The 23,643-nt window shown below is 41.5% G+C and overlaps 1 protein-coding gene across 8 annotated transcripts in view; it reads left to right on the top strand.

The window, feature by feature from the left end:
- DNAI3 (dynein axonemal intermediate chain 3) overlaps nucleotides 1-23,643 on the top strand; it is a 46,204-nt gene that overhangs the window by 8,021 nt on the left and 14,540 nt on the right. For 6 of the 8 annotated variants that reach the window (XR_005584142.1, XM_039486635.1, XM_039486628.1 and 3 more), the window contains exons 2-13: nucleotides 1,872-2,004; nucleotides 4,256-4,297; nucleotides 7,957-8,138; nucleotides 8,719-8,823; nucleotides 11,770-11,916; nucleotides 12,885-13,084; nucleotides 13,457-13,573; nucleotides 14,715-14,905; nucleotides 15,789-15,913; nucleotides 16,014-16,103; nucleotides 19,948-20,037; nucleotides 21,586-21,714. Coding sequence is in view for 7 of the 8 variants with exons in the window: in XM_039486635.1 (XP_039342569.1) it covers nucleotides 1,887-2,004; nucleotides 4,256-4,297; nucleotides 7,957-8,138; nucleotides 8,719-8,823; nucleotides 11,770-11,916; nucleotides 12,885-13,084; nucleotides 13,457-13,573; nucleotides 14,715-14,905; nucleotides 15,789-15,913; nucleotides 16,014-16,103; nucleotides 19,948-20,037; nucleotides 21,586-21,714 (1,536 nt within the window). In the remaining variant the exon portion in view is untranslated. The remainder of the gene's footprint in view (nucleotides 1-1,871; nucleotides 2,005-4,255; nucleotides 4,298-7,956; nucleotides 8,139-8,718; nucleotides 8,824-11,769; nucleotides 11,917-12,884; nucleotides 13,085-13,456; nucleotides 13,574-14,714; nucleotides 14,906-15,788; nucleotides 15,914-16,013; nucleotides 16,104-19,947; nucleotides 20,038-21,585; nucleotides 21,715-23,643) is intronic. The other 2 variants (XM_039486633.1, XM_039486634.1) reach the window with 1 other exon arrangement.

Below are 23,643 nucleotides of genomic sequence, written 5' to 3'. Positions count from 1 at the left end.
ACTGCCACTCCAGCCTTCATTACTTATGCTTAAATCTTCTGGTTGTTCACTAGTAATATCTGACCTAAGAAAGCCTGGACCAATCTGGTTGTAAAAACTGCTAGTTAATTGGATGCTATGTGTATGTTTTCCACATGATGGTGCTGCAACTGTGTTTCATGTTTTTTTTTGGTTTTGTTTTGTCTTGTCTTCCCTGGCCCATACTGCTGGCAGGATTCTTTATTTAGGTCAAGCAGAATAGACCCTTCTTACAACCTGTGATCTCTGCTATTCTAATTGTTTTTTAATATTATAATAATTTTCATTATACACGTAAAAAGCTCTGTTGGACTATTTCAATGGAAAAGAAGGCAGAAGCAGAAAGCTGTTTTCTTGTGATTCCTGTATGTATTATGACTATGGTGACCACTCTGAAGCAGAAAAAAAGAGCCTCTATACTTCTTTCCTAAACTCTCCCCCTATCCTTTGTGAAGGAGAAGTGGGAGGGAATAAAGAGAATAAAATAAGCCAGACAGCCACTGGTTGAGCCTCCAGATGTGTGTAGAGAATAATGAAGTCAAAGAAGAAATGTGTGTGACTGTATGTTGTAACTAATTGTACAGTTGTTCAAGTTTGCCCTTAATGGTGTCAAACTAAAAAGTCAATTGAGACAAGTGGCCAGTTATTCTGGATTTACAGTGGTGGGAATGAGAACAGAATCTGGGCCTAGGTCTTTTTCAGACATTCAGCCTCATGTGTGATTTGGGGATATTTGAGGTTGAGGTCCCAGGCTAGGCTGAAGAAAAACAGTGCTGGCAATGTCCAGCAATTGAAATGCTATGGACTGTTAATTGACAATGAGGAAAAAAATGATGAACAGCAAAACCAGCATGGTTTGCTTGAGTCAGTGAGTCTTGACTGAACTACCTACAAATCCCTAATTTTCCCCTGTGATAAAGAAAACTGTGGTCAGGGAATGGCATATCATTTAACTGGTCATGGTATCTTCTCTGATATTATCTTCACTGTACTGGAATTTGCTCCTGTGGAACTGGAATCCTCCAAAGATGGGAGTTACCTGTCTTCAAGAAGTTTAGGTGAGAGGAAGGAGTGAGACACTGAAAACTGTAGGTAGCACAGTTTTATTCAGTGTGAGCTGTGTTGAGATAGTAGCGCTAACAAATTCTAGCTCGAATAAAAATACAGATAAATATCTCTTTGGTAATACTCTGTACAAAAATGCTGTGTGCAGCTATGCTCCTGCCTATGTTTAAAAACACTGGGACAAATAATCACGTCTGTGATACTCCACATGTTCCATGAAGACTGTAGCAAAAGTACACAGCTTTGTTTGTGCATGAAACCTACTCTCACTATGTTATTTACCTTTTTAATTATTCAGACCTGGAACCATCAATATTATAAATAGTCTACGAAAGGCTTGTCTACATGGCACAGCAGTGTGCGCAAGAGGATGTAATTTCTAAACTGTACTGCATTGCACGCCAACTGGCCCATATACACACTGCTAGCACACATTAAAAATTCCCTAGTGACCGCCCTACATTAAACACACTATTGAATTTTTACTGCCAGATAGTGCGCAGCGTACTGGCGTGCTTTAAAAATCACACACCTTTAGCGCACACTGCTGTGCTATGTAGACATGCCCAAAAACAGAAGCAACAGCATTTTCCAACTGTAAGATGCCATGTCAAAAGTACAGTAAGTTTGGGGCATAAACGTTTAGACAGTTCCTTTAGACATGGATGAAAAATACTTTAATGATAATCTGTATAAATGTAAGCCTTGGCCAAACTTCTCATTTTGGCCAGCAGCAGACTTGACCCGTTGATTACAATATATTCATGCTCTATATAATATCTTTCCAGACAGAAATCTGAAAAATGTTAGAAAGTCCAAAATCCAGCAAGACCTCTGCTCTAAGTGCCAAAGGCTCAGTAAAGAAAATTAAAGGAGAAACCAAAGCTAAAGGATCAGCCAAAGGCAAGCGAAAACAGCTTGGTATGTATGATACTACAGGGGTAAAGAAAGATGTTGCCTAGATTTACATGGCAGCTACTTACATTGCTTGGGCTAAAATGTTACAAATATACTAAGTACATTAAAACTCACTAATTTGCACCAATGACTGGGAGACCTGTTAGGAATTATTACAATTTTGTGAATTAGCAAGTAAGTGACCAAAACACAAGCACCATGGACATTACATCACACAATTAACTATATTCATTTAGAGAAACATAATTTAGATTTACTATGTGGCCTAGTGGATAGAGCACAGGACTGGGACTTAGGAGACCTTTTTTCTATTCCCAGCTCTGCCACTGGGCTGATGGGTGACCTTGGACATGTAACATTACTGCTCCGTGACTCAGTTTCCCCAGCTATAATGTGTGGGTAATGATGCTTATCTCCTTGTAATGCATTTTGAGATCAACCAATGAAAAGCTTATGAGAGCTAAGTATGATTGATTATTATTGCTTTACGATGAAGATAGAGGTTTAAGTACAGGAAAATACTGAGGTATGTCAGGTGCCACTGTGCAGAAAATGTTCAGTGTTTAATATTTAATAGTGACCACCACCAATGTACTATCATTTTTTTTAAATATTATGAATTCTCACTGTAATAATATGTAATTTTACTGGAGCGCTCTGGTATTATATCTCAGCTGAGAAGTGGGGAGAGAGAGTTAGCAAAGTGCAGGTTAGTGAGGCTCTTCTGTATATTGTAAGGAAAGAGTTTCTTCAGTGGTCTAGGCAAATTCACCCAAGAGGTCACAATGTGCTATCAAGATGAGTGTCAAAATTGGACTCCGTGTGCTGCTGCACTGTTCTAAGGGGAGTTGGGCTGCAGTCACGTCTGGAGAGGGCCAGCTGACCACAGCAGAAACCAGAAAGGAAACACACCTCAGTGAATGGTATCAATAAAAACCTTTTCAGCTAAAACAATCATCAATACTATCAACAACAGGTCAGCACCCCAGGCTAGGTATGGACCAGGGTCAGTTCATGAGTGTAGACTGGAGGCCTGTGTCCCCAGCCCAGGAAGGACTGAAACCACACCCAGAGTCCGGATCAAGGCCTTTTTCTCAGGGCTTCACTTGTTATTCAAACACAAAACTCACAAAGTAACACTAAACAAAGCTATTCCCCAGTCCTTCTTCTGGCCATCTGCCTGGGGCTATGTCTATACCTTAGAGCCTATGCCAGCACAGCTACATCAGCATATGCTGGCCTAGCCCCCAATGTAGACACAGCACACACCAACAGAAAGGGGTTTTCCAACTGGAGTAGGAACACCACTCCCCAAACGACATTAGCTATGCTAGCAGAAGCACTCTTCTGTCAACATAGCTGTGTCTGCTGGTCTCTGGTCTGGTCCTTGGGATCTCTGGTGCCCGCAGTCAAGTGCTGAAGCGCCTCTTGTGCAGGAGCCTCCACCAAGTGTCCTCTCTCCTCGGCAGTCAACCTAGAATGAGCTGGGCTGCTCCCTTTTATACTGAGGCAGCAGTTGGAGCATGCCCAGCATGGTCTGGGGGGCAGGACTTTGGCTGCCCATAATGTGGGGTTAACCCTTTCTTGCCTAGTGCAGGGTATGCATACCCTCCCAATCATTATGTCTAATGAATGCTACGCAGCAGAGCAGACAATGCCAGACCATTAATCCCTTCCTGTCCTGACCCATTGTAGAGTTTGTAACCATCACATAAGCTCAGGGATACATAATGACTCCTGAAGCTCCATACCCACTCCACCACTCTTTAGAAAGATGCAACATCGGCTCCTCTGAATACTAGCCAGCTCTACTGATCAAAGTGTTTAGGGGGACTTGGCCATTTACCATCCCATTCAGTCATGACCATGTCTGGGTGGCAAGTTACCCAGGGGATGCTATCAGGTAGCGTGCTGTGACTGCATTTGTGCCACAAGGTGGGAGATTTCCTCTTTGGTGTCTTGAGCATCTGTTCACAATAAACATCAATTTTACGTTTCTCTCAAAATTCAAAGAAAAACCAATGCCTCCTTAAAACACATTCAGACACTCATTCGAATAGGATTCGGTAGTTTCTTTCGTAAAATCTACGTTGAATAGAAAGTGTATTGTGCTGCCTCTTCACAGGTTAGATTTTATACATTATAAAGAATGTGTTGCCACTTGTGTATGTTATGAAATTAAAGATTATACAAGGATAACTAATGTATTAGAATTTTTTAAATGCCACCTTAACATCATGTTATTGTATTTCAGGTAAAAAAGATGAGGAAGAGGACATATCTATGGCTAGCATAGGTAAGTTCCATTATTGATCAGGATTTACAGTAACAATTTTAGAATATTTTACAGCACCCATAATCACTGAGGTTAATAACGTAGAAGAATAAGGAAAGATGAAGAAAAGTGGATGAGAAAGAATTAGAAACGATGAAAGAGTACACCTGAACTAACTAGTAAAGTACAACTGTCTGATCAGCAGGCAGCTTGGTGTGGAGTGTTGGATAGGAATAGCTTTCCCAACCTAGGAGTCTGTGTTATCAGGAGTTGAAAAGAGAAGACGACAGCTTGTGCTGAAGAGAGCAGTGGTTGTCAAGGGGAGGTGAAGTGTATTTACCGGATGATATTATTGTAAATTACCTGCAGTCAAAAGAAAAACTTTAATGTTTAAACAAAATATTTAGATTTCCTTTAATCATTGTTAAACCATTCTTAAATCTGGTTGGAAACTGATTTACAGTCCATTTCACTGGGGTCTACCATTACCAGCACTACAAGTAGGAGCCAGTTTCAGCAAGGGAGAGGCTTGCAGAATTAGGTACAGAAATTCCAATTGCCGTTTAAAAACTTCTAAAAGAATTGACGTCAACCACTTCTTCCTTGGTGGATATTTTTACGCTTAGATATTGAGTAGGATGAGTGCAATTTTTGTTTTTAATAAGTTAAGTCTAGTTATGTTCACTTGTCTTAAATATTGTAGGATTTTTCACACTTTTCTAGAGCCCTCTTGTTATGCATTCTTTTGGACAGATTTTGCAGTTTTTGACCTCAATTGAAAATTTGCCTGAGAAAAGACTACCTGGTCAGGCTCAATAGGTTACATTCTCAGTTGGATGTACTGGCATTTACTGGTGCAGCTTTCATTGCTAAAAGCAGTTGTACACCTGAGACATCTTGTGGCAAATTAGAATATACTCCTCACCAGAGGATTTTATAAAAAAGGCATGAATCACTTCTTTCCCCCGAGTAGCATATTAGTCAGTACTACGTGCTGATGGATGGAGGTAAAATTACATGGTCTTAGAAGTTTCACCTAAGCTGGGGTAAGTTGTGTCTGCTTTTAATGAAGACAGAATATTCTAGTTTTTCAGATGATATCAATGTTATGTTTATGATGTTCCTGGAAAGTCATCAAGAGAAACAAATAAGAATTGTAGCTCCACCTAGTGGCGAACAATAGAAGAAAAAATTGATATCTGTATGACTTAGTTTATATAGAATTATAGTATTTGGAAATGCAAAAGATCCTATTCTCTAAGGATACTTTCTCTGCAGGAGTCTCATTCCTGGTTCTTAGCTCCTTAGCATAAAACTAGCAAAATTCCCTTTGCTCTTTAGGGATTTTTGGCCCCTGAGGATAGTGGTAGCAGGTTAAAGTGTGAACTGTGGGCACAGGGCACAAACTTTATAATAGTATAATAAACAAACAGGAACCAATGTACCCAAAACTAAGACTCTTCTAAAAGTCCACCACTAAAAATACAAGGTGATTCCAAACAAATGGTACATTTGTGGTGTGTGGTAATAGAAGGGTTTCATTTGCACTCACTGGGGTTGACCTGCAAAATTTGTTTGTACCTTTACTACTCATGAGTAATGTCACCATCCCAAAGTCATGCCACTTCCAGAAGCCTGTGTCCCCGCTCTCTGAAGGAATGATACTGCACCTGGGTGGGCCGGGCTGGAAGGTAGGGGCTGGGCATGATGCAGACTTGGTGGGCTAGATGCTGGGGCCCACTGGCAGCAGTGGGGATGGCTCCACAGGGATTACCGGTGCATACCATGTCAATTTCTGGGGACACCCTTGGTGTCACATACTCATGGTGAGCTACATCACTTAACAAATGGGTCCACCATATTCTACATTAGCTTCAGCTTTTGAATGGATGTAAGGTGTAGCCTCATCCCATGTAGAACTTACTACAGTCATCCTATCTAGAAATGACAAAGGCATAGATTATAGTGCCAAATCTGTCTTTGAAGACACAGAGTTCTAGTCAATGTTCTTTGATTATCTAAAAGCAGATAGGAACCTAACAAGAGTCACACTTTAGTAACAAATGATGGATACATACTCTCAATCAAAGGGTCAGATATAACCTTTGTCATACGCTCTGGTTGTCTCCCTTGGCCAGCCATTGCCACCTCAGTTTTATCTGGTTTGAGTCTCAATCAGTTTGCTCTTATTCATGCTTCAGTCTCACCCAGTAACTGAAAAATAGACTCAACTGCACCCTAGACAGGATGAAATGGAGATGAGGGTCCTGATTTAGAAAAGCATCACTGTTCGGGACAGTACATAAACCTGTGCTTAAAGTTAAGCATGGGCTTAATTGCTGTCCTGAATAGGGATAGAGTCGGACTTTCCTCAATCAGGGCCATAGAGCTGGAAATCATTAGTACATTGAAAGCATTTCAGTCCATGCCTCTTCACTAACCCTCCTAATGGCTTCATGCACAATGAACAAGATGTAGGAGGTGAAAGAGAGGAAGCCTGCTGCGCCACCCCATATGAGAGAACCCATGAGACAGAAGAGCAATTGCCTAACACTGGTTGCATGAAGCTAGCACAGGGCAGCTCTGTCTAAACCCAGTTTGGTCTTCACGTGAGTTAACAAAGCCATCCAAAGCCAACAAGCGGACAATGCAATTCAGGAAGCACCATAATTAACTGTAGCAAAGACTGATGGCAAATTTGACAATATCAGTATGGACACTCTGTCCTTATCCACTGCCTGAAGGCCATTGACCAAAGTAAATATAATAGTCAAAGCCCAGAATGACAAGGGTTTAGGAAGTCAGAGGCATCAAGATACTATGAGTTGTCTTGCTGCAACCTTTTCCATAATCTCACACAAACATTAACAATTAGATACAGTCACTAATTACAGATTATCAGCATCTAGACTGGATTTTGATCAGAGGACATACACGTGCTTCCTTAAGAGCACTTGGTCCTCTTTTCTCTTCAAGGTAGCATTGGCCATCTCCTCTAGCAAAGGACCAGTATTTCCCTACTGGCTGTCAATAGCTAGGAATAAGACCAAATTACAGGTTGTTGAATGAAGTTTCCCCAGCATATTACTGAGCAACACTGAACAAAACTCAAGCATCATTTGTCCCCTCCATATATTACTGTGGTTTTATAGATGCAGATGTTTTGGTCTGAATACTGTAAATTTTATCCACAGTGATACATGATTTCCACACTCCAGGAAGGATTCTCTTCAGCCAAAGAATAGACATAACTTAGATTTACCACACTATCCACCACCTTAAAGAAATCAGATGATCATTATTTTGTGAGTGCTAGATTAGCCGCAAATAAATGTTTCCTTGCTATCCACACAGCACAAAACTTCTGCCTTAGCATAGGATGACTGTGAATTCATTCTTCTGTTTTCTTGAAAGATTTTATTTTAAACATATATTGATTATGCAAAATGTGTTAGGCACTGACTTTTACAACATGAAAACCATGTTGTTATCTTTCCATATTGAATTTACAATCTATGCCACAAAATGTACCAAAAACTGTAAGTACAGCGGTTCAAAGGTGTCATATTACTAGCAGTAAGAAAGATTTAGAACTGTTAAGGACATACCTCCTACACTGTCAACCTTTCAAGGAAAACACTATTTTTGTTCACCCTCCAACTTTGCCTTACCTTTTCTAGGCCACCCAGAGATCTTTCCATTAGTTTTCACTGAAAAGACACAGGAAATTTTAAATTGTCGAATTAATGAAGATATCACAGAAGAAAAACCTTACAAACTTCTGAAAAAAGAGGAGATAATTCAGGACATGAAGACAAGAGCTGCAGTCTCCGATTTCCACCCAGTCAAAAAAATAGTCCTAGTACGTAACCCCTTTTTTTCTAACTCTAAAACTTAAAACCCTCATACCATGTACTTTCAGTGGTAAGGCCCATCCTCATCTGTCCATCTGTGAATACTCTAGGAAAATGTATTTTCATTACAATTTTTCATATTCATATATAAGCCTTAAAAAGAAATGTAAAAGGGAATAAATATTAGTATATTACAAAATAGAAATAAGTCTAGTTATGCCTTTGGATATGTCCTTGCAATTTTCATTGAAGTCAATGAGAATTGTACACACACGAGGGCAAAACAGCCCTCTGTACTTGTACATTTTTACAAATTCTGACCCTGATTATCCACCACTAAAGTTAATGATAACTTTGCCATTGACTTAAATGAGCATAGGATCAATCTTTTTTTGTACATTACTTGCTTTCTGCTTTCCAATAGCTAGCTATAGTTCTTTGCATTTAAGAATTGTTTTTTCTTCAGGATTGTGTTTTCTGGTATTGACTACTTAAATATCTAATTCACAATTTTACAGATCTTAGATTAATCTATCAGTTGTAATTGGAAGTTGAATGCATGAAACCTTTCTGTTCTTATTCATGCAGGAATATCCAGGGGAAGAACTTCTGATAGTTTTAGATACAGAGTTCAAATATGGACAGAACTTTTATCTTGTTGCAACCGAAGAGGCCAAGGAAAGCTTTTTAAATGTAAGAAAATCAAAACACATCTTCACATTATTCCACATACTTAAAATAACTCACAGTGCTACAGTCACTCACACACACACACACACACACACACACACACTATGAGATCTGTATTTAGGGTGACAAGACAGCAAGTGTGAAAAATTGGGACAGAGGGTGGGGAGTAATAGGAGCCTATATAAGAAAAATTCCCAAATATCAGGACTGTCCCTATAAAATTGGGACATCTGGTCAGCCTATCTGTATGGTCTCTTCTTCTCTTTGATTCCCATCCATCAGCTCACCAGCAACCATGGGGCCGAATGAAGTTTTTCCATCACTTTGTATCAGCTTCACAGCCTCATTCATCACTATGTTTATCCAATACATCCTCAGTTTTCCTCTCTTTCTAGTTGCTTGCACTCTGGTACATATCACCTCATTTGATATCCTTTCTGAGTCCATTCTTGACATGTGTTCAAACCATTATAGTTGTCTTTCTTGGCTCTTCTGTAACAGCATTTATTTCTTGCCCTAGCGATGTTCTCAGCACGTAATTTTTTATTTTCTGCAGTCTTGAATCTCTCAGTATTCCTCTCTGCTAGTTCATGTCTACAGTCACTCTCTTATGTTCATCAGCTTTCCTCATACATCAACATTCTGACCCATACTGCAGTATCAGCACAGTTGTCTCTCATACACTGATTTTAATTTTTTATTGAAATGTCTTTAGCCTTTCAGATCTTACAGAGTTTTAGGAATGCAATAGTGGCTAGTCTGATTCTTCTTTTTGTGTCATCGATACAGATCTTCTTCAATGACATGAAAAGAAGATCTGTATTGAACACACATAAATAAAGCACTCTACTTGCAAGAATTTTACACTTGAAGTTAGTCTTAACATGCAAAATATACCTATAATTTATACTGAAAAGAGTTTGGGTGAAATCCCAACTCCATTGTCAATGGGATTTTTGGCATTGACTTGATTGGACAAGATTACCATTTCTCATAAAACTGGTAATCACACATGCAAAATCTCTAGTTTTCCAGATTAGACACATTTCAGTAAGAGATTATAATTAATGAGCTAAAGACTCTTCAAAGGAAGAATATCTATTCAACGAATTGTACTTAGAAAATATATATTTTTAATGCAAAACATTAAAGGAAAACATTAATCTTGTAACTGAAAGTCACATTTGGTTTTGATTTTTTTTCTACTGTTGTCACAAGGAGCACATAAAATTATTATAACTGAAAGATTAGAGAAAACTGTGCTTATTTTCATTGCAAACATTTTTATATAGTCATTTAGAGTCTGCTTTTGCAAATATTTGTACACACGATTTCAGTAGGCCTATTTATTTGCCTGAGGTTATTAACATGCTTACATGTTTGCAGGATTGGAACCTTAATTAGTGAGGTCTCAGTTCTGCAATGCACTGTGTACTGGAGCACCACTGTGTGGACCCCTGTGACCTTCCAAGTTCAGTATACTGCAGGATCAGGCCCTTAGTCATTTTCTCCTATTGTTCCTGTGCATCTGTCACAGCAGCAGGGGAAGGGAAAAAATATTTTAATAGAAAATAAAATAGTGATTCTACATAAGAATAGCCATATTGTGTCAGACCAAAGGTCCATCTACCCCAGTATCCTGTCTTCCAACAGTGGCCAGTGCCAGGTGCTTTAGAGGGACTGAACAGAACAGGTATCAGAACAGGGAGTGGATGGGTCATTGCACAAAGTAAAACCTATTTCCCCATGCTAATTTTTCCCCTACTGTTACTCACACCTTCTTGTCAGCTGTTAGAAATGGGCCATCCTGATTATCACTACAAAGGTTTTTCTTTTCTCCTGCTGATAATATCCCACCTAAATAATTACCCTCGTATAGCCTCTGTGTATATATATCTTCCTACTATATTTTCCACTGCATGCATGGGTTTTAGCCCACGAAAGCTTATGCTCAAGTAAATTTGCTAGTCTCTAAGGTGCCACAAGTACTCCTCGTTCTTCTTGCTGATACAGAGTAACACGGCTACCACTCTGAAAGGTATCATCAAGTGATTCATCCCTTGTTGCCCATTACCAGCTTCTGGCAACAGAGGCTAGGGACACCATTCCTGCCCATCCTGGCTAATAGCCATTGATGGACCAATCCTCCATGAATTTATCTAGTTCTTTTTTGAACCCTGTTATAGTCTTGGCCTTCACAACATCCTCTGGCTAAGAGTTCCACATGTTGACTGTGTGTTGTGTGAAGAAATACTTCACTTTGTTTTAAACCTGCTGCCTGTTAATTGCATTTGGTGGACCCCTAGTTCTTGTGTTATGAAAAGGACTAAATAACACTTGCTTATTTACTTTCTCCACACCAGTCATGACTTAATAGCTCTCTATCATATTGCCCCTTAGTCATCTCTTTTCCAAGATGAAAAGTCCCAGTCTTATTAATCGCTCCTCATATGGAATCTGTTCCATCTCCCTAATAATTTTTGTTGCCCTTTTCTGTACCTTTTCCAATTCCAATATATCTTTTTTGAGAAGGGCAACCACATCTGGACACAGTATTCAAGATGTGGGCATACCATGGATTTATATAGAGGCAATATGATAATTTCTGTCTTATCCCTTTCCTAATGATTCCCAACATTCTGTTAGCTAATTACAAGGGACTCGGGAGCAGGTGGAGTACGTGAAACCACTTTAAACTCATTTTTAAAAACTGACTTGCTTTTAAATTGACAGTGTCCCTTTAATATTTATTGGAAAATTCATTGCTAAAAGGACAGGACCTAATCCTCCAAATCTTTACTCCTGTGAGTAAAGCCGGATTGACTACATTGAGACTATTTGTGTGAATAACAATTGGCAACACTGAATTTTATCTACATTGAAATAATATATTTATGTTTATATATGAAAAACTATAAATATAGTCTTTGTAATTACTTTGTCTTATAGCCTCCAGAGGCAGTGGAAGAAGAAGGAGAGACTAAAGAAGGAATGACAGAGGAATACATTTATAAGCCTCCTGTCCGCAAACCTTGGGTCTCCCTTGGCAGTGAAAAGGAAATTGAAGAAGAATCAGTTAATGAATCTCTTAGAAAGGTCAGAAATTATAGCTGTCATTCAATCAAAGTCATATTCTCACACAAATTCTCTGTTAAAATAAAATTATAAAGAAGTTCTTTAAATGAACAGAAGGCAGAAAAATTAGATTTATGCCTGAGATTCTTGTGGTCATCCCAGTTTTGACTGTGATCTTGTCAGATACTACAGCAAAGGAGAGTTGGAACTAGCTAGACCGCTAAAAAAAACTGAAAGTGCTGTAGGAAGAGATTCTGATGTTTTCCTTTTCCATTTAAGTCCATACATGATCCAATGCCCTAGACTGTAATGAGGCACTCTGCTGCTGGAGATGTAAATCAGAAGTCATGGCCACTTGTGGACATTAAGCATCCCCATCCCCATTTCTAAGGTTTGGGGTGGTAGTTTTGATATTTTTGCCAAATAATTACAATTTAGATAATTGCAATTATTTTCTACTTACTTAAAATCCCAATCCTGCTCCAAACAGGTCAATGGAAAAACTCCCATTAACCTCTGGGAAGTCCAAATTCTCCATGTAGTTTAAATGGGATGCAGTATTCTCTTCTATTTGTTCTGGAATCTGCTGTCTGATATAGCATTGGGCTTACCTTGCATATAGGCTTTGTGGTGGCTCTCAGAGTGAGGTGAATTTCACCCAGAGAGAACTGAGGTAGTTGTTTGGACAAAGGGACAACTTTGATATCTCAGAGTAACAGGATTAGCCCTTTCAGTGCTAAGAGTAATTTAAAAAATATTCAGAAGTCCTGTACCATTTAGAGAGATAAAGATATATGATGACACACACTTATTGGTGATTTGGGCTCATGAGAGGGGTACAGAATTTCAAAATCTATAAATGTTTGTGAACTCTATTTACAAGTGACCACCAGAAGATCTCTGAATCTCATTGTTTCAAAGGACTTGACTTTCAAGAATAGTTTTCCTGTGGTTATTTCAAAAAATCTCTTATTTTGGGTGTATTGCAGATTAAATATATGATTTCTCGAGTGCGCAGAGAGTTTGGTTCAAAGGTCAAATTTACTGATAGAAATGCTTCAAGTGTGAAAGATGGCTACATTGAATGTACATCCTATCAGGATAAAAATTTCAGCATTAAGAAACTTGAAAAAGATGTTGGTGCACAAGTCGTTCCAAAAGTAAGGGAAATGAGTACTCAAACAAAGTGGTGAGTGTGAAATGGATTTACTAGTTTTTAGTAATTAAAAAGGGAAACATCCCTTCATTATTATTTATTAATTTATGTCCTGATTCTGAACTCACTAACAGTAATGTAAACCAGGAATAACTCATTGGAGTCAATGGGGTTACACAGTTGTAAATCTAATGTGAGAGCAGAATCAGGTCCTCTGAGAGCACCTTTTCAAATACTGTGCATCTAAGTTCTCCCTCACTTCCAAAGTCGGATCAACCCAAATCATCTTACCAACATTAGCAAAAATTAACATAGTTAGCTTTCCATTTTTTGTACTTCATAAGGCTTCTTTAAAAAAAAATCTTTCAAACTTACCTGTGTTAAAATTTATTCCAAATTGCTTAGGACCTATCCAAGAAATGCAGCCACACAGTATTTTCCTAGAGAGTTCTCAGATGAAGAAAAAGAGCTGTGTTTGTCATCTGAGGAGCTGAAAGAATTTATTATCTCAGTGTTTTTAAGGTAAAAATGTTGCAATAATATGCAAGTTTACCGTCAGTGAAACGGTACACACAACTATACAACAGGTGTCACTATATACTTAGGTTTATAACTGTTAGTTTTAAAATCAAAACAAAAGAACTGAATTCTTTGATGCATGCATTCCCAATCCATTGTTGTCTTATGTTGTGCTTTGTGGAAGGTGGTTTCAAATTTCTAAAACAAGTTAGTCAGCTGTTAAGCCACAATTAAAAACTTTCCTACTGACAGAAACTTTGAACCATCTGAAATTTAAAGTATAATGTCCACTCATTTCATGTGTTTGTCCACACTCTACACCAGTGGTGGCCACAGGTTTCCCACCACTGCTCTACACTGTCACTTTTGCTAATGATTGAAGTACTTCCATCAGAGTAATGCTATTGCATACCCATCCAGTAAAGTGACTAACACCTTCCTCTGAAGCATCAGACATTGGCTACTGTCAGAGACAGAATACTGCTCTAGATGGACCAGTGGTCTGGTCCAAGTAGTGCAGTTCCTATGTTTCTATATTCCGCATCTTCCTAGCCTATTTTTCTTCTTACTTGATACTGTAATAGATTTGTGACATCACATTCATTTACATGGGAACAAGTAATACAGTTCACGACAAATTCATTTTCATGGGTAAACAAAAAATTGTGGGCCAGATCCTCAGCTGGTTTAAATGGACAGAGCTCTATTAAAGTTAGGAAGCTACATCTATTTATACCACCTGAGGATGTGGCCCTGACTCCTCTGCTGGATTAAGTAGAAGGAGGAGCTGTAAACTGGGAGGGCCCAGTCCTACAGCTCTTACTCACTTGAGGAGTCCACTGAAATCATTGGGGCTCCAGGGTCGGGTAGTAAACTTCAAGAGCCTAATCTAATCAAATCTATCTGAGCACACACAAGTGAAGTGATAGCACAGTATGTCTATTTTTTATTAAGTGTATTTGAATGTGAAGGGCTCTCTTGAGAGTAGTGACCAGCACTGGGTAACCATTGTGCATACCACTTTGGGGGATGTGGTCATAATTTTTAAATGAAAGAGGTCTCTATTGAATTAATGGGTAATTATCCCATTGAATAATCTCATCTGACATTTTTGAAAATGTTAACTATTATTTTCATAACACAGAGTGGAAATAGCATTGCAGCAAAATGAAATTATGAATGCCTTTTTTGATGACTGGAAAGCATTAGCAGAAGATGAAAGTGCCTTTGGTGGCAAGTCAGATGCTTACCTTAAGGAATACCAATCGTTTACAGACCTGCACTATCTGAAGCATAGAAGAGTTAGCTGTGTTTGCTGGCACCCAACCATTTATGGTAATGCTTATAAAATATTTAGTTCATGCCTGAAATAGTTTGAGAGCTTTAAAGTTTAAAGTGATAAAGGTTTTATTGACTTTTAAATGTGGAAACCACTGATTTGAGATAAAGTGGGATATGGACAGGTATTGTGTAGAATTCAAAGAGGTAATGTTGTAGGCCAGATGATTTCTTGTGCAAGTGTATAGTAGAGAATACATAGGAAGGAAATTTTCCCCTGGTAAAACCCATTTAAAGGGACTCTAATTGTGCTGGGCCCAATTTCTCTCTCATACTCTCCCAGAAGTACACACTGCTCCATGGGGCCCTGCTTCTCTTTCAACTTCTCCTCACCACTTGGTTATGTGGCTGCACCTGAGTGCAGGGAGCACCAGTAGCCATTCTGAATGCTTCCCAATGTTTCCTTTGGGGGTATTGCAGCTCCACACATTCCATTGAATAGCCAACACTGCAGGATACAAAGGAAATCTGCCTTCTTTCTAAGTATAATGACAAAGGAATTGGTTTCTTAATGGGTGCCCAAGAGCATAACCATTTCTGTCACGTTATTCCAGTTTTGAGATTACAATTTAATGACTCTTAGCAAAAATATTGAGTTATATTCTGGTCTTGGGCTTCCATCAGTCATTTATAAGGTGCTTAATCATTCATTAACTAAAATTATTGCTTTAAAGGTGACCTACAGTGGGGAAAAAATGACTATGTATATAAAAAGGAGACAGCCATTTTTTTCTCTTTACAGGTCACCTATAAAGCAATAATTAACAGAGCCATTAACACTTGAAGTGGGCATGGGTTGGTTTTTTTTTTTTTTTTTTTAAGAAGTGCTAAAATTTTTCCCTTTATCGACCATGAAGTTGTTTGTTTTCTCCTCTATCAGGGATTATAGCAGTGTCAGTAACAGAGCGGCTTTCTTATGAAGAACGCATTACCCAGTCCGGTAAACTGTTGTTGCAGAAGTCACCAATTCTTTTTTGGAGTTTCTCTGACCCTATTCACCCTCAGGTATTTAAACAGGATTTTAAAATATTCAAAGCATTCAGACAACAAAGGAACAATCTTTCCAACATGGCTGTATTTCTCAATTGATTATTATTTTTTCTAGTTAATGCTGGAGTGCCCTGAAGAGGTCTACTGCTTTGAGTTCTGTCCATCTGATCCCAATATCATTGCTGGAGGCTGTATGAATGGACAGGTGTTGGCTCCTTTCTTCTTAGTTCTATTATTTTCTATATTGATTGTTCTAGTCAATCTTCATTTTTGAATTTTAATTTACTACATTAGTGTATCTGCACTAAATACTGAATATTCAGTGTTCTTGAACAAATGGAAAATGCAATGTGACAGCAAACTTGGTAGTTTGTATAAACTAGTGAAGCACAGTCAAAATACACATGGCCAAATCATACCACTTGTGGGATAAGTTCCCAGGTTTCAGCTCCCACTGTGGTAGTGAAACAGGGTTTGTACCTTTATTGTGCAGGTATGGGCAATGAAGTCTCTTAACCCACGGATAATCAAGTATTTACAAGGAAGTCCCATTGCCTGCACTTTACTTCCTATTCCCTGGTTCCTTTTCAGTTTCCTAAGGAACCACATTCCTAGTGGCTCCCTACCTATGTCTGGATCTAAATCCCCCTTGTGAGAGAGGTCTGACAGCACAAGAGAGAATTCCACACCGAATAATGCTGATAGGATAGGCATGATCTTATTTGAAGAAATTCCTCATACTGTGGACAACTGTTTAGACAGTGATCCTCATTGACTCATTTTTTTTCTTTAATACATTTTGGTGTTTTGTTAAGTAATTTATCAGAATGAGTATCTTAGGTTTCTCCTCCACAGAATTGCCTTGGCACATTGCAATACTCCTAAGAGTGGCATACTATTCTTCATGTCTCAGAACCACTAAAGGGACTGGATTGACTAAAAATGTCCACTTCTCGTATCTGAGTGGCTAAGCTAACTGAAAGCTGTAGACCCATCTAGGCCTCTTGGTTCCAGAAACTGAGCGTTTTCATCCATTGATAGCAGTTCGTAGAAAAAAAACCATAGACATTACCATGCTTGATCAGATGTCTGTCTAGTTCAGTATCCTGTCTGCCAGGGGACAGCACCAGATACATCAAAGGAAAGGAGACTATGTAAAGAAGTTTTGGTCTTGTGAGAGATCTAGTATAGCAGATCAGTCCAGCTTCCTTGCTGTAGATGGTACCAAAGCAGTCTGTGATCATAACTGCTTCATGGTTTCAGTAGATGCTTGTCTATAGGTGGGCTATGCTGCCTTTGTCCTTCATCTCCAATATGGCAGAACTGTGGGCTTTTCCTTGGACCAATAGTACCTGAATGCCTGTTACCAGTTGCACCAGGCCATGTCCAGATCCATGTCCCTGCTTGTACTTCATCATGGCTTTAGAATATGAATGCTTCCCATCTTTAGAATTCTCCTCCTTTTTTAGTTCTAGGGAGGAAATCAATAAAATATGAACATGATAGAGGATATATAAAATGATAAATGGTACAAAAGATACAGTTGGGCACCGCATTTATCCTCTCCCATAATACAAAAACAAGGAGACAGAGAATCATAGAAGATTAGGGTTGGAAGAGACCTCAGGAGGTCATCTAGTCCAACCCCCAGCTCAATCCCAACTAAATCATCCCAGCCAGGGCTTTGTCAAGCTGGGCCTTAAAAACCTATAAGGATGGAGATTTCACCACCTCCCTAGGTAATCCATTCCAGTGCTTCACCACCCACCTAGTGAAATAGTTTTTTCCTAATATCCAATCTAGATAGGGTGACCAGATCATAGAAATGAAATATTGGGACGTGGGGTGGGTGGGGAGCAAAAAAAAAAAAAAAAAAGCCGTTTCGCAGGGGCCGGGGAAATTAGCAGGCCCTGGCCACACTGTGGCCACGCGCGCTGCCCTCCCCGCAGCCCCGGGCACATGTGGTGCGTCCCGCCACCCCGCCGGGAAGGAGCCGCGCCTGGAGTGCAGCCGAGCGGGAGAGGCGCGGGGCTCCGGACTTCGGCAGCAGCGGGGGAGAGAGGCTCGGGGCCGCGTGAGCGGGCCATGTAAAGTTTATCGGCTCGGCAGGGACCCCGGCCGGCTCCTTGCCCCTGTAGGGAGGTAGCGTCCCCGCCCCGTGCCAGCATGTCTCGCTGGCCGCCACAGGCCAGGTAAGAAGCCGAGTTCCCTCCTCTCCCCTCGTCCTGGCTCCTCAGCTGAGCGCCATTCCTCCTCCCTCCCAGGCTTGCAGCTGTAATAGCGGCGCAAGCCTGGAGGGAGGGGGTGGTGGTGCGGCTTCCAGTTCCTGGAGCTGGTGGTGAGTACGAGCTCCGGCACCGGGCGGGCAAGGGGGGCTGGCAAGGGGACTGCTCCCCCAGCAGGGAGACGGGGGAGGGGCTTAGCTGAGGAGCCAGGACGAGGGCAGGGACTCGGCTCCTTACCTGGCCTGCGGTGGCCAGCGGGACATGCTAGCATGGGGCGGGGACGCTACACCCCTACAGGGGCGAGGAGCCGGCTGGGGTCCCCCCCGAGCCCATAAACTTTACATGGCCCGCTCATGCGGCCCTGAGCCACTCTCCCCCACTGCTGCTGGGGTCCGGAGCCCCGGAGCCCCCCCGTCTCCCTCCAGGCTTGAGCCGCCATTACAGCTGCAAGCCTGGGAGGGAGGAGGAAATGAAATGCCACGTGCTTGGGGAAGAGGCAGGGCCAGGGAGGGGATTTGGAGAGGGATCCAATAGGGGAAGGAGGGGGCGGAGTCGGGGCAGATGGGGGAGGGCGAGAGTCCCTCCGGGAGAGCAAAATTGCTTGTTTGTTCAGTGTCCCGACCGCACATGGGTTGGGATTCGGGACAAACAAGCAAAAATAGGGACATCTGGTCACCCTAAATCTAGACCTCCCCCACTGCAACTTGAGACTATTGCTTCTTGTTCTGTCATCTGCCACCACTGAGAATAGTCTAGCTCCATCCTCTTTGGAATCCCCCTTCAGGTAGTTGAAGGATGGTATCAAATCCCCCCTCTTCTTTTCTGCAGACTAAATAAGCCCAGTTCCCTCAGCCTCTCCTCGTAAGTCATGTGCCTAATCCCCCTAATCATTTTTGTTGCTCTCCGCTGGACTCTCCAACTGGTCTACATCCTTTCTGTAGGGGAGCCCAAAACTGGACACAATACTCCAGATGTGGCCTCACCAGTGCCGAATAGAGGTGAATAATCACGTCCCTCGATCTGCTGGCAGTGCTCCTACTAATGCAGTCCAATATGCCGTTAGCCTTCTTGGCAACAAGGACACAATGTTGACTCATATCCAGCTTCTCGTCCACTGTAATCCCCAGGTCCTTTTCTGCAGAACTGCTGCTTAGCCAGCTGGTCCCCAGCCTGTAGCAGTGCATGGGATTCTTCCATCCTAAGTGCAGGATGATGAAATTGAGAGGAAATGCATTTAAACTGTTATAAAAGAAATACCTTCTTTACACAACACATAATTAACTTGTGGAGCCACAAGATATTACTGACCTCAGGAAATTAAAACAATTCAGAAGAGGATTTTTATGGACGGGGAAGTTTTATTCCCAACTTTCATTAGTTAATGTTGGTTTATAAAACATGAAAGTTTATATCCCATATAAATGTTTTATCCTGTCTGTATATATTCTCATCATCCATACAAATGTCTAATCCTTTATTGAGTCTTGAGGATGTGATGGCATAGAAGCAGTTTTTCAGTCCACAGCCTCAGCAATCACTTTAAAGGTGACACTTAAAAATGCTTGATCAGTGTGACAGGCTGCACCTAATTGTTAACTGACTCAGATGGTTCTAGGATTTGCAGTCTGTTGCACAAGACTGCTACAGTGAGGGTCTGCAGAGGTAATACCTTTAAAAAAACCCACCACCCTCCAGTTCTGGCATTGTAAGTAGACTTCCTCCTTCTACTTTCAAACAGTGCTCATATTACAGTTCAGAAGTCTGTTTTAATCTATCGTTTAAACAGAAAAAACACTTTGTAAGGACGTTCATTTCTCGTCATAGGTTGTACTGTGGGACATTTCTGAGTATGAAGAAAAGCTGCAGAATGCTAAAACTGGTGCTGGTGGAAGCAAGAACACTGCTGTTAATATGGTTAGTACTTGAGTTCTGTATTTAGTGCTGGAGTATGCCCTGCTGAGAATAAAAAAAGAGAAAATGAGAGGAAGTTAGGAAATAAATATGGGAAAGGGAATGCAGGCTTAAAATGAAGGAAATATCATCCTGGCAATGAAGTACTAACTAGACCGTTTGTATTCCGATACATGAGGCAACAAAATAAATCTATCAAAATCTCATATCTACATCATCAACCCAGATAAATACTATTACTGTAATTCACACAGACCAGAGATACAATAGGGCATTGTTATTTATTGAGCACCAACAGTGTATTCAGCCCTACCCCCAGGAAGCTACCTGTCACAGGGCAGGACTCACCGGTGCGGCACCTCCTGCTGGTTGTCCAGGGAATTAGCATTTTCAGCCTCCAGAGCACCCTCTGCAGGCCAGTGTCCCGTTTGCCGCTGGGCCCGAGTCCCTCCTGGACCCCGGTGCCCCTTTCAGGCCAGGGTGCTGCCCCCTGATAGTACCCCCACAAATCTGGGTCTCCCCTCCCCAGAGAACCCCCACCCTCTATCCCCACCTCGCCTCAGTCTTGGGCTACTGCCAGTCACCATCTAGCCTCCGCTCACTGGGGCGGACTGTCGTGTAAAAGTCACTCATCATAGGCAAGGGGCGTTTTGGACCTGCTGCCTCTGCCTGCCCTTGAGCTGCCCTCTGCAACTCTAGTACCTTCTTTGGCCTTTAACAAGGCCTGCAGCCTGGGGGGTTTCTAGGCCGGAGTTTCCTAGCTCCTCTGGCCTTCCCCCAGCACTGCTCCAGTCTTGGCAGCCAGGCCCTTCCCTCTCTAGCGCTAGAGAGAGACTCTCTGTGACCACTGCCCTCTTATAAGGGCTAGCTGGGCCCTGATTAAGCCAGCCTCAGCCTAATTGAGGTGTGGCCCCCTCAGCTGAGGCTTCTTTCCCCATTCAGCCCCACTTTTCTTTCCCTGCCACAACCCTCTTCCCAGGTTGTTTTAAGCCTTTTAAGGCAGGAGCGCGTGACCATCCCGTTACACAACCAAATAGATCAAATCAATATAATGTATTGGATGATGGTATAAACTGAAAGCAGAACAGAAATTTTCCCCAGTGCTAAACATGTATATGGAAGTGTGTTTTAAAGGACAGATTTAAAGGATAGAGGGAAGGTGGTTTGGCTCACGGAATGAGGGAGATAATTCCTAGCAGAGTGTGTGGTATGGAAGAAGGCATGAAGATGAGAATGGAAAGAGGATACAAAGTAGGTAATTAGACGGAAGGCCTGAGAGCACAGTGGAAGAAATAATGCTATATTGGAGGTGGGTGGAGCAATGGTGGACATAATTTTTACAATATGTTATGCCAGGATCTGATTCAAAGCTGACTGAGACTTTCCATTGATTTTTATGGGCTTTAGATCAGACCCCTAGAAAGGTTTCTAGATTGAACTAAGATACTGTAAAGCGACATTAACAATTTGTGAAGTTTCCTTTTATTTCTTGATAATGTTGTGTTTTGCAAAACATACCTTTTAAAATGTATCTTTTAAAAACTTCTCTAGCCAACGTTTATACAAGCACAACAAAGTGGTAAGGAACCACATTTTGTGAGATATTGTGCAGTCTCTTCTATAGAATATGGCCATAAATCAGTAATAACGGATATACACTGGCTGCCAGACTATTTTGAGGTGAGTTTCAATTGATATTTTATTACTTTTTCTTTATATTTTTAACAAACCACTAATCACAAATCAGTGTGTGAACTGCAGATCAGGTGTTACAAGATGAAATTATTTACAATAATCTCAGTAGTACTTGGGCTCAGTATTTCTGACTGCATCCTAGAATGCCAAACAATGTCAATCCGGTCCCTCTCATGCTCTCTGTACTTTAGGATGGTACTCCACTCTCACCTTTTATTATAGCTGACTCAGATATGTAGCTGACCTTATAATAAGATTTCTATAGCTTTACTCAGAATTACATTAAATATATTTTGATAACTACAGATGGGATTTCAAAATACATTAACATTACTATGGGAATTCCTAGCCTGACACCAAGGAGTTAAAGCAATAACTTCTTAGGTCATCTAAACAACTTAGTTGCCAGAAATGACTTCACTAACAGATCTCCTTTTTCTAGATAGAAGTTGCACACACAAAAATTGGACCTACATTTTCTTTCTATCCTATTCCTAGTGCTCCATCCATAGTATCTTAAGGGCCCATTCAGCTCCCTGTAAAGTTAGTGTGGGCAGGGCCGGCTTTAGGAGGTGCGGGGCCCAATTCGAACAGTTTTGATGGGGCCCCAGCAGGGATGACTAAAAAAAACACGAAAAAAACACGTGGGGCTTGTACTCACCGGGCGCGGTGCTCCAAGTCTTTGGTGGGCACTTCGGTGGCGGGTCGTCCACTTGCTCCAGGTCTTTAGCGGCACTGAAGGACCCACCGCCGAAGTGCCGCCAAAGACCCAGAGCAAGTGAAGGACCTGCTGTCAAAGTGCCGCTGAAGACCTGGAGTGCCGCCAGGTGAGTAAAAATTAAAAGGCGCCTCTAGCCAGGGAAGGGATTCTCACTGGGTGCGGGCCCGATTCGGGGGAATTGGTGGAATAGGCCTAAAGCCGGCCCTGAGTGTGGGAGGGAAAGAGGGCTCCCAGGAGTCAGCCCTACGTGATCATTTGCTGTCTAAGTGGTAGGATTAGCGAGATGTGCAAAAAAGAGGCCAGGCTGAAAAATCAGACCCACAACCCAAAGTGGATGTTATCTTGAGAATTTCTTGTAACTAAGTTTTTAAGACTCAGTTGCTACTGCATTAACAGTCGAGTGAAGACTGTGGAGAAGACAATGCAGAGACATCATTGGAAGGAAGATTGATACATTTGCACATTAATCAATAATTAATTGATAGTACCCACAACCCCCTCTTGGTACCGTACATACATGTATAAAGACAAGGCCTCGCCAGAAGAGTACATACAAATTTGCCAGTGGTTCAACTCAGCGTATGTCTACAGCAGGGGTGGCCAACCTGTGGCTCCGGAGCCACATGCGGCTTTTCAGAGGTTAATATGCGGCTCCTTGCATAGGCGCCAACTCTGGGGCTGGAGCTACAGGCACCAACTTTTTAATGTGCTACAGGGTGCTCGCTGCTCAACCCCTGACTCTGCCCCAGGCCCCGTCCCACTCCACTCCTTCCCCCAACCCCTTCCCCTCAGTCTGCCGTGCCCTTGCTCCTCCTTCTGTCCCCCACCCTCCTGCACACCACAAAACAGCTGATCGCAGTGGGCAAGAGGCGCAGGGATGGAGGGTTAGGTGCTGATCCATGGTGCTGCTGGTGGGTGGGAGACACTAGGGACAGGGGAGCTGACAGGGGGACTGCTGATATGTTACTGTGGCTCTCGAGCAATGCACATTGGTAAATTCTGGCTCCTTCTCAGGCTCAGGTTGACCACCCCTGGTCTACAGCATCAGTGCTACAGGGTCAGCAAATTCAGTATTACAGAGCTGCATGATAGACAGTAAACAAACTACATTAGGATTTTAATCCAGCCTTCCTAACTCATGCAAATAACCCTTTCACTTCAGTGGCCATGTTTGTGTGAGGAAATTTAGTAGG

This window comes from Mauremys reevesii, linkage group 8 (assembly GCF_016161935.1).
Source record: "Mauremys reevesii isolate NIE-2019 linkage group 8, ASM1616193v1, whole genome shotgun sequence".
Lineage (NCBI taxonomy): Eukaryota > Metazoa > Chordata > Testudines > Geoemydidae > Mauremys > Mauremys reevesii.
The sequence above is the reverse complement of the archived record's forward strand: the minus strand, read 5'-3'. Positions and strand labels throughout refer to the sequence as shown.